The sequence below is a fragment of the Temnothorax longispinosus genome, chromosome 3 (assembly GCF_030848805.1).
Source record: "Temnothorax longispinosus isolate EJ_2023e chromosome 3, Tlon_JGU_v1, whole genome shotgun sequence".
In the NCBI taxonomy this organism is placed as follows: domain Eukaryota; kingdom Metazoa; phylum Arthropoda; class Insecta; order Hymenoptera; family Formicidae; genus Temnothorax; species Temnothorax longispinosus.
Window position 1 is genome coordinate 16,437,591 of NC_092360.1, and position 12,018 is coordinate 16,449,608.

Below are 12,018 nucleotides of genomic sequence, written 5' to 3' on the forward strand. Positions count from 1 at the left end.
TCTCATGTTTTCTCGGAAATTTTGCAAGAATTAGGATTTATGAAAAATTCTGAAAAAATATTTGGTTGGCCAATAAATCCGTGCGGTTTTTCTCGATAGATGGCGTCAAGGCGCTCTGCTAAGCTTTATCTTCAGTCGGTAAGTTTTGAAACCGTAGTCATTGATCGATGACATTTAAACGTGTACTTAAAAAATATACGTAAATATTGCTTGAGTATCTTGCGTGTTTTGCGTTATCTGAAAATGGATAACCAGAACGAGCATTTTCGGCATATTATGCTTTTTTATTTTAAACAAGGCAAAAACGCGGTTCAAACCTGTAAAAAGATTTGTGAAGTATATGGTGAAGATGCTGTAAAAGAACGCGTATGCCAAAAGTGGTTTGCGAGATTTCGTTGCGGAGATTTTTCCGTCAAAGACAAACCATGCTCAGGCCGACCAAATAAAATCGATAGCGACAATTTGAAGGCGATGATCGACTCCAATCCACACTACACGACGCGGGAGATTGCAGACGTTCTCCTAATATCGAAATCGAGCGTGGAAAATTATCTGCATCAACTTGGATACGTTAGCCGTCTCGATGTTTGGGTTCCACACGAACTGAAAGAAGCTCATTTAATCCAACGCATTTCCATCAGCGATTCACTCGGAAAACGTGAGAAAAGCGATCCATTTCTGAAGCGTATGGTAACTGGCGATGAAAAATGGATCTTCTACAATAACATCACGTGCAAAAAATTGTGGGGGCAGCGTAGCAAACCGCTACAAATCGCTTCGAAGGCAGGACTTCACCCGAGCAAGATTATGCTCTCAATTTGGTGGGATTGGAAAAATGTTGTGTATTACGAGCTACTTCCGAAGAACAGAACAATCAATTCAGATGTTTACTGTAATCAGCTGGATAAATTAAATGCAGCGATCCACGCCTAGGCCGCACACATCTCTACAAACCCGGCAAAAAATATTGGCGCTAGGCTGAGATGTCTTACCACATTCTCCGTATTCTCCAGACATTGCACCATCAGATTATCATCTGTTCCGCTCCCTTCAAAATTCCTTGAATGGAAAGCACCTCGTTTCTGAGGAAGCTGTCAAACAACACTTGGAACAGTTTTTTGCCGAGAAATATAGGAAGTTCTTTAAACGAGGAATTATGAAGCTGCCCGAAAGATGGCAAAATATAGTAGATAACAACGGCCAATACATAACTGATTAAAGTTATTTGAGATCGCTGTAATTGGCATCGCGAACCGCTTTCGGCTGCTTGTCAACGCATGCACGCTTGCGATAATTAATATTCGCTTAAACCGTCGCCGCATAAGATTTGTCACGGTAATATTCAGCATTTAGTATAGCATGGAAATTTCGGAATTAGCATTCTGGCAACTTCTTTAACATTGTCATCAACAATAAGGTCAAGCTTTGTTCAACGGTACGAACGACTTATTTGTGCTTACACAACGGAAAGATCCATGCTATAAACAAAGCAGGCGAAAACAGGTAACGATCGCTTCGGGTCGTCACTTGAAAACCGTGACGTAAGCACGGTGACGTAGGTCGCCGGTGGCCAATCACCCTCGCGAAATTATCGGTAACTAGCTTGGAGGGAGTTGCGCCCCGGAGGTGATAAAAGAACCACCGCTGCGCCGCGGAATCGATTTCGCTCGCAGATCACCCGCCTAGTATACCTATACGACCGCTAATGGCGCTAATACACCGCTTTGTATCGCTTCTCGCCTTGCAATCCGCACTTGCTTTCGCACCCGCGATTCGCTTTGCTTCGCTGATAGCTTCAGTGCGCGCTGTCGCACACGGATTTCTGTTAAATAAGTGTATATATTCAGACATTAAATAGACCTTGTTTCATTGTACTGTATTTCTGGACTTGCTGTTTTTTTGTGGTCGTCTTCTACCTCGCGCTGTCTCGCACTACCGCGCGCTCTCGAACAAAAGTTATTACCTTCTATAAAAATAATCATCGAACATTTATAAGTAAAAAACCGCACGGATTTATTGGCCAACCTAATATATAAAATTTCTCAGATACTTTTAGAAAAAATTGGATAAAGACTTTCGGAATATTTTAGTATACGTATGTATGAAAATTTCTGATAAATTGCACAGATTTTCTCATATTTGTTTAAATTTCTACAAAGATATATTAGCAAAAAATATTTTATTTTTATTTTATCTGAGTTTTTCTGAAAAACGTTCGAATTCGTATTAATAATAGGAAAAATTCTGATATTTTTTCACCAGGAAAGACCAAAGCACGGAAGGTGTACTAGTAATTGATGGCTGGAAAAACTCTGCTGCGAATACTCACCAGGTTGTCTGTATCATACATACTGTAATGGACAAAAGTATATATCTCAATTCATGAGATTTAACTAATGTCAGAGAAACAGAAGCTGCAAAAGTCGTTGAAGAAGCTACGGAAATGGCTAGTAATAGATCGATTTAATATTCGTATATATGCTATCGTATCAGACAATGCTTCTGCCATGATATTGATGAGTAAATCCGTGGAACATTGGCATTTGACTTGTGCAAGCTACAGTGCTAATTTATTAGCAAAATCTTTAATCGATAGAGAGAATTTGCTAAATGCAACCAACTATTGAAAGAATTTAAATGGTTAGAACCAGAAAAAAAACTCGTGAAAGGAGGAGGGAAAAAATCGTTTTTGCCTGTGAAACCTGTTGATGCATTTCGTAATTGTTTAAGCAATTTATCAATTATGCGTGAATTGGTAAAAAATCGAAAAGTCGTTGTTCAGACTGACATATCAGAAATTCTATCTAGTAACGAATTTGAGATGAGGCTTCAAGATTACGTGTTAATTTTTTATCCTGTGTGTGAGATAATAAATAAATGCCAACGTTCCAATAGCAGCATCGCAGATGCTTGCGAAGAATGGTTCAAGTTAAGCATACCAACAGATAATATTAATTAGGAGAAAATATTACTAAATAGATTAGAAAAAGCTTTAAGACCAGCAATTTTAGCAGCTAATTATCTACATCCTGTTTATAAAGCTAAACAATTTATGCACCTTGAAAAATACTGACGTCAAGTTTACGATTTTCTCAGTAAAGAATTGAACATTGAAAATCCACATGATCATCCTGATGTGCAGGCGTTCATTAATGGCACAGGCATATTTAAGTCCTTAAATAACAAAAATATTAAATCTCCTCAAACTTACCGCAGGTTTATAGTTGAAAAAACGTACTCTCTTTTTGGTGGATTAGCATAGAAATTGATGAAAATTCCAGCCTTTTTAGCTCAAATTTAGCGTGTATTTTTTAATTGATCCTTCATTCACTCTGATTTACAAAATCAGCTAACTGCTGAGCGATCCCAAAAGTTGATTGAAATATATTATTTATTAAAAATGACGGACGAATGGGACGAATACAATTTCTCTAAGTCTGATTAATGTACTTTATGGAATATGGTTTTATGTATTTTGTTCAATATTTTTGTAATTAATCATATGTGTGGAATTTTTTTAAAACAATAAATGTAAGTTAAATAAATTAGAAAATTATTGCATGAATGATTTATATATCTTAGTACATATATATCATATACAAATGATTTATATATCTTAGTACATAGTTATACACAGCTCTGAGTACAATAATAGTCGAGTAATAGCAATAGTTTATTTACTTCAGACTAGTTCAGACTAGTTTTTTCTCAACATTGTCATAAATATTATAATTCGGTTTTAACATAAATTTTTTTTATTAAGCGGTTTGATAGATCATGGCATACTTTCTTTGTAAACTTTTTGAATTTTCGCAATATTTTCAAAAGTGAAGAAAATATAGTACACGAAAATGTGTTGTTACGTCATACCTTATATAAAAAATGACGTCATACTTTTTGAAGTTGCCGTCATCAAAGAAACTTTAGCAAGCTATAACTCTTTCAAATTTAGGTTTTTTTTTTAATTCAAAAAATACTAAAAATTGGCTTAGATTCTCTACATTAATTATGATACCGCTTAATAAAAAAAATGTTAAAACCAAATTCTTTGATTAACTTAATAAAAAATATGTAATTATTTAATTTAAAAAAATAATTTTTCTTGTTAATTAAAAAATATTAAACTTTTTAAAAATTAAACTTTTCAATATTTATCTGTAACATTTTTATCTTCTAATTTTAACTGATAATATAATTCAATCATTTTTCCATTATCATCAGATATATCTGTTACGTCCTGTGGACTCCACGATTTCTCTTTTTCGCTGAAACCTCTTAAAAATTTAGAGTAGCTTTTAAGATTAAAATCAGAACCGAGCATTAGCGGCTGTCCATCGGCAAGTGAGTTACGATCTCGACGCTATTTCCTGTTTTTTCTTTACATTTGCTAAACGAAATCGAGAGATTACTTCCAAACGGACAAAGCATATACGACTACGTTTTATCAACTTTGTCTGACCCGCTACTATAAAACATGGCGACATGACGCGCTAAAAGGGCCTTAAGGAGGTTCTACAGGTACTCTCTAGTCAGTTGCGAGATGAAGAGAAAATCTTCAAATTCATTGATTCTAAGTATGCATAAAATATTTTCGTGAATTTTGATGACGTTAGAGCTTATATCATACCTATATTAGTCGAAGCGAGAAATAATTAAAAATATCGTGTAAGTGCTCCTTTAATTCTGGCGGTTTATACATGGAAGAAAATGTGGTAACGTTGGGAACTTGACTGTTCTGCTCATATGACCGTGGTTATTTCACAATTTCACATAATTCTAGAGCGAGTACTTCTCTGTAAGCGCTCGTAAAGGTTAGGTGCTTAAGTTTGAGATGCTGTCATACTGTGGTGCTGTACTGGCTGTACACTTTTCGCGTGGGTGCAGTCGCTGCGACGTTGCCAAATCTCCCTTGTTATTCGAAGCACGCTACGTGAACTGTGATATGGCCTTGTTGTGAGGCGGAAGTCGCCGTGCCCGAATTGCGACACATAGCTGTCAGCGCACATCTCGAATATTGCCAAACTCACCTGAGGTGGCATTCCGGGTGTCGCAAGCGGCTTCCAGGTCGCTCACCCGGAAGCAAAAGCGCTGACAGCTAAGTCAGCATCGCGGAAGTAATACGCGAAGAGATAAAAAGCCCGCCCTTCCGAGAAGCGGCGGGCAGTCTAGAACGTAAGGCTAATCGCGCACGACCAACGTAACCTATTCTATTGTGAACGCCCGCGAGTCAGGGCAACGAAATTAACGAAACTAGTGTAGTTAAAAAGATCTTTTATTAAAATATTGTTGGACAAAAACTCTGGCAACGTTATTCTTCCTTCCTCCCGGCGGATCCAAAAGAACTCAGTGCCGACCCCTCGAATCAGAGGTACGGCACAACAATTGGTGGCAGCGGTGGGATCTGCCAACCGGACGGAAGGATGTCCTGCCAGATTGCGCCTGCGAAGAGAACGGATCGTTAGACGGTGGTAAAATATCCCGGAGAGGAAAAGCCAGCCGGATCCCGAGTGTGTGAAACGACGGCAGTAGCCCCGCGAGTTATCAGCGACACCGGAGAGGCCCCGACCTACCGCACGGACTCGCCAGCCCGACGCAGCGACGCAGGGACGCAGCGAGCCAGCGAAGCAGCGCAGCAGGGACGCGGCGAAGCAGACAACGCAGAAGCAGTGAAGCGGCCCTGTCAGACTCAACGCGGCAGGAAGCGGTCACGATGCTCTACGCGGCGGTACTGTAAGTCGACACTCCATTGTAAGCCGACACCGGCACGCGCCGCGACGAAAACGCTATATCTCTGCGTGCGTACCCCGCGATAGCAAACACCGGATTGCGAGAGAAATTTTTGCGATTGCAGGCAATACAACCGCGAAGCGCCGAAAGATTTTTGCGTTTCAGAGCGCTAAAGTATAAGCGTCAATAGATGTTGGACGACTTGTCCCGGCATCCCCCTGTCAGCAACGCGTCATTCGTGTTAAGCGAGCGCGCGCAACGAGCCATCGAAAATAGTATCCGAAATCGTTTTCGCGCCACACGACTCGCGAACGACAAACTAGATCTCGTGCGAAGAAATTTAGACGCGCAACTCGACGACGCGAGCCGCCGGTGCTCGAGCTACATCCTAACGTCATCGTGGAACGCGAATTTCAATTCTTAGACGCTAGTCTTTGCGACGCGAACAGAAACCCGCGAGATAGCATAGACCACACAAGCGGCAACGAACACGATAACGCACACAGGCAGCCCCCGACTGACGGTGACGCACGATCGGACACCTCGGCCGATACTCAAAGCGAAAACGCAGGGAGAGGAGAATTCTCCCTGACGTCATACGAAAACGATATATTCGACCCCGAGGAAGAGGATTATACCCCCCGGGCCGACAGAATGAGCCAGCCACGAGCTGCCGCGACCATCGCGCCGCGAGAGGACATATCCCCGGCGCAAATTAACGCGGAAATAGAGCGGCTTAGACCCACGGAAAATGGGCAACCGCCCGAAGGCGACCAAAATCGAGCCCCCGAGCCGACGCAAGTAAGCCCAGGAGCAATAAGCTCCGTGCTCAGCGATGTCCTACGCATGATGCGCGACATGCAGGAACGCATGGACCGTACAGAGGCCGCAGAGTTCGAGCGCTCTGTAGAAGTCCTGCGCGCAATCCGCGAGGTAAAGGAACGCGTGAGCCGAGTGGAATCCGCCACATATGATCGCCCCGATGCGCGAGAACGACGCGTACGGATCAGCCAGGGCCCGCTGGACGTGACCTACGGACGGACGCACAGCGACGTCCGTAGTCAGCCAGGGCACCATCTCGGGTTCTTCAGCCTAAAGGAAGCCCGTAACATGATTCCCGAAATGAACGGAGAATCCCGAGAACGCGTTCGCGAATTTATTAATGCAAGCACTTACGCGATGAAGAATATACAGCCCGCGGACGAAACCATGCTCCTAGAAGCAATCTTGTGCACAAAGTTCAAGGGCAAGGCAATGACCGACTTCGACACGCGCGATATTCGCGACTTCGAGCAGCTAAAACGCGAACTCGAAACGGAATATCTCGGAAAGCGCGGCATGACCCATCTGCAGCTAGAACTCAACTCGCTAAAACAAAAAGCGGGAGAAAGCGCGCAGGAATTCGGGCGTCGAATCGAGAAGCTCGCGAGAGAACTGTATGAAGCCATGGAAGAAGGCCAAGGGCACTCGCAAGAGCAGCAAAAGGCGATATTGGAAAGTATTAAAATGCAAGCTTTGCATAACTTCCAAATCGGGCTGCATGATGATATCAAGATGCTGGTCCAAGCACAGCGATATCCAAGCCTACAGGAGGCAATAACCGGCGCCAGTGCCGAGAAAAAAGTTAGAGGCCCCTTCCCGCGGAACGGACAAGCGGTAAACAGAAATAGATTTAATCAGGGAAACGCGCGAAATGCGGGAAACGCGACCGTGAAATGCTGCAAATGTGGGAAGACCGGCCATTACGGGCGAGATTGCCGTACGAGCCAGCAAGCTAATAAATTCTCGCTGCCGCGAGCGAATAAGCCGAGTGGCATAAACATAATCGAGTGCACCTACTGCAAGAAAGCAGGGCACAAGCGCGACGAGTGCTGGTCGTTAAACGGACGGCCGAAATCCGAGCGACCGCGCCGACCGAAACAGGAAAGTGCGAAAAAAGCACCGATAGGCACAGTAAGAAAAACCAAAGCGAGCGAATCTAGCGAGGACGCACCCTCCGACAGCAGTAGCGAGGAGGAAGAGAAGCCGAAAAGAAATAAGGCACGCGCCGCCGAGACATACCGAGTGTCTCAGGTAACGGAGAAGCACAAGACGGGCCCGCTAGATATCATAACACTGCCTATACAGGAAGCGGAACGAGGAGAAATGAATCTTCTATTAGATTCCGGAGCAACACTGACATTGATTAAAGTAGGCAACCTAAAAGGGAAAACAATGGTGCGAGAGGAGAAATTGGCATTAATCGGCGTAACAGGACACCAAATTCACACGCTAGGAAAAATAAAAGCGACCGTAGATCTCGGGAAAAAGAAAGTACGTCACACAATGTACGTAGTAAAAGATGACTTCCCCATCGAATACGAAGGAATATTAGGAAACGACTTCCTAACTAAACATAAAGCCGATATCTCAAACACGTCAAAACAGTTGAAAATAGGCAAAGCCATTTTCAAGCTACGACCGTATCAAAAAATTAAGCTACCTCCCCGCAGTGAAACCATTGTAAAAGCCGTCACAGATCATAACCGGGTAGGCATAGTGAAAAGCGGTGAACCTGCTCCCGGAGTTTTCATCGGGCATTGCCTCGTAAAACCCGTCGAATTTACTTGCCCGGTCAGCATATTGAACGTGACGGACAAGCCGGTGGAGATCCTCCACACGTAACGTTAGAAGACCTGCCGGCGGACGACGCCGCGAGCGTACTCACGTTACATGCGAATGAAGAATACGAGACTGTCACAGAGCGACAAAAGAAAGTGCGCGACCAAGTACAGCTCGATCACCTAAACACAGAAGAGCGAGAGGCAGTAGAAAAAATTTGCGATGAATTTTATGACGTTTTTTACCTAGACGGTATAAACTAAGCGCCACTACTAGTCCAGTCATTTGGTCGTAAAAGAAGAGGTTACCTGGAAAGTTTTCCGGGAGTTTTGAAAATTGGTAATTTTATATATTCGATGTGCTCTTTCCGAATTTCAACTTTGCCACCTCGTATCTTTGCCGCTCGTGCCGCCATATTGGAAAAATGACGCCTAAAAGCAGTTTTTTGACAATATCTCCTTTCCGACTCATTCCACGATAAAAACATTTATATACAAAATAAAACTAGAGAAAATTTCCTACAATTTATGTAATAACCTTTTTTCCGTAAAATTAATAGTTTTGGCGTACGAGCGCCGTAAAGTGTAGTTCAACACGCGTTTTGGCTTAAAAACTCATTTCCACACCACCTTGAGGTAGAGTAAGCGGCGCGTTTTTTTTTACCGTGGTATCCCCAGTAGGCCTAGTCCACATGCAATTCACTATTCTAAAATTTAGCGCATTCTTCTTCGCTTCGCTGTTCTTGATGGACCAGGTGTTGCGAGTTTATCGTCATTAGTACTGATCAAAACGTCACAGACCGAAATTTCTTCCACATCATCCGCGATGGGATTATCATTTTCATCGCAATCCTCTTCGTTCTCGATTTTATCATACGTTTGCTCGAAAATAGTCTCCGTTTCTTCTTCTTCGTCGCTATCTTGTGATGGAACTTGTGAGTTATCACAGGTACCACTACAATTCGTGCATATAACGGAGCACTAAATAAATAAATAAAAAAGATGTCAAAAAAGATGTCAAAAAGCCTGTGAATGCAGAAAGGCTGGGTTAAAGTGCTCAGTTATATGCACGAATTGTAGTGGTACCTGTGATAATTAACTCGCAAGTTCCATCACAAGATAGCGACGAAGAGGAAGAAACGGAGACTATTTTCGAGCAAACGTATGATGAATTCGAGAACAAAGAGGATTGCGATGAAACTGATAATCCCATCGCGGATGATGTGGAAGAAATTTCGGTCTGTGACGTTTCGATCAGTACTAATGACGATGAACTCGCAACACCTGGTCCATCAAGAACAGCGAAGCGAAGAAGAATGCGCTAAATTTTAGAATAGTGAATTGCATGTGGACTAGGCCTACTGGGGATACCACGGTAAAAAAAACGCGCCGCTTACTCTACCTCAAGGTGGTGTGGAAATGAGTTTTTAGGCCAAAACGCGTGTTGAACTACACTTTGCGGCGCTCGTATGCCAAAACTATTAATTTTACGAAAAAAAAGGTTATTACATAAATTGTAGGAAATTTTCTCTAGTTTTATTTTGTATATTAAATGTTTTTATCGTGGAATGAGTCGGAAAGGAGATATTGTCAAAAAACTGCTTTTAGGCGCCATTTTTCCAATATGGCGGCGCGAGCGGCAAAGATACGAGGTGGCAAAGTTGAAATTCGGAAAGAGCACATCGAAATATATAAAATTACCAATTTTCAAAACTCCCGGAAAACTTTCCAGGTAAAACTACCAAATGACTGGACTATACAGCAATAAAACACGAAATAAATACACGACCCGATAGTGCGCCAGTAAATGTAAAGCCATACCGGTTACCCGAGAAACATAAGGCCGAAGTGAGAAAACAAATACGGAAAATGCTGGACGACGGCATAATTCGTCCGAGCACAAGCCAGTGGAACGCGCCAATAGTAGTTGTCGCCAAGAAACCTGACGCGTTCGGCAGAATAAAATTTCGCGTAGTGATCGACTTCAGAAAAATGAACGATCTCACCATGGGAGACTCCTTCCCCATGCCAAATATTACAGACATACTTGATCAGCTAGGCAATGCGAAATATTTTTCTGTACTAGATTTAGCCTCGGGATATCACCAAATCCCGATGCATGAAGCATTGAGCCGAAATCCGATAGCCGAAACATCAGCGATAAATGTAACGCAACAGGACGACGACTCCCCGAGAGAGTACTCGGAGGAGGAAAAGCGGCAAATACTCTACGAGTATCATGACTCGCCTACGGGGGGGCATCAAGGAGTCACGCGAACACTAAACCGTATCCGATTACAGCACAGCTGGCGTGGAATTACGGCGTATGTAGAAGATTACATAAATAAATGCGAGTACTGCCAGAAGAACAAATTGAGTAGGAAGACGAAAATGCCAATGACTATTACAGATACGCCCGAGCGACCATTCGAAAAATGCGCGCTCGACATAGTAGGCCCACTAACAGTCACGAATAACGGAAATAAATACCTCCTCACGTTCCAAGACAATCTAACGAAGTTTAGCAAAGCAATACCCGTAGAAAATCAGGAGGCAAATACAGTAGCAAAAGCCTTTGTAACAAAAGTAGTTCTAGAACACGGAATACCGGAGAAAATTCTCACGGACCAAGGAACAAATTTTACATATTTAAGAACATGTGCAAGCTACTGAAAATCGAAAAAATACAGACAACAGCATATCATCCCGAGAGTAACGGAGCGCTGGAAAGATCGCATCGTACTCTGGCAGAGTACCTAAGACATTACATAAATAAGGACCAAACAATACCAAACCGACTGGGATGAGTGGATACCCTACGCAATGTTCACGTATAATACGACGCCTCATACGACGACAGGACTCACACCGTTCGAACTTGTCTACGGACACCAAGCGAACCTACCGACAGCCCTAACAAGGCCCCCGAAACTAACATATTCGTACGAAGATTACGCGAAAGAATTACGAGAACGAATACGCGCCACGAATCAAGTCGCGAGAGAGCATACCAAAGAAGAGAAAGAAAAAGCAAAGCAGCAATTCGACAAAAAATGCAATAAGAAAACATTCAAAATAGGAGACAAGGTACTGTTACACGACGAAACAGTACGAAGGGGACGATCTAAAAAACTCGATTCGCAATGGGTAGAACCGTACGTGATCGTGGAAAAACACAGCGACGTAAACTACACCATTAAAGTAAAACGCAAGACGATACGCGTACATGCAAATAGGCTAAAAGCGTTCATCGAGGAATAAGGCTCACGCGCAACAGAAAAGTAAGCAGTAGAAAAAAAAATATATATAGCATACATATAGTAGTAAGATTTACTCCCGACGAGGACGAACCAGGACCACGTCCCTCTGTCCTGTTGCGGAGTGTAGCGTCACCCGCAACGGGGAGAAGGGCACCACAGTGCCAGGGCGGGCCACCTCATCATAAGGAGGAGGGGCGATGGACGCGCCTCGTCCCTCTCGCTCTCCCTCGCCTCGCGATCCGCAGCAGCCGCTGCCCGAAATGCCCTCCTCCAATACTCGCGCTGACAAGCATCGCAGAAAGAGGGTGTAAAATGTTGCGTACACCGAAAGCACCGCATAGTAAAAAGCAGCAAATAAAATGCACCAAACACTGCTCGAAGGTAGCAGCCAACTGACGCAAAATTAAGCAGAAAAATTAAGAAAGGAAATC

General features: G+C 43.1%; 1 protein-coding gene across 1 annotated transcript; it reads left to right on the forward strand.

The window, feature by feature from the left end:
- Positions 1-243: 243 nt before the first annotated feature.
- Positions 244-933, forward strand: LOC139810049 (histone-lysine N-methyltransferase SETMAR-like). Its single transcript, XM_071773387.1, has one exon. It carries the CDS (start codon positions 244-246, stop codon positions 931-933), a length of 690 nt encoding a protein of 229 aa, XP_071629488.1.
- The last annotated feature ends 11,085 nt before the right edge of the window (positions 934-12,018 follow it).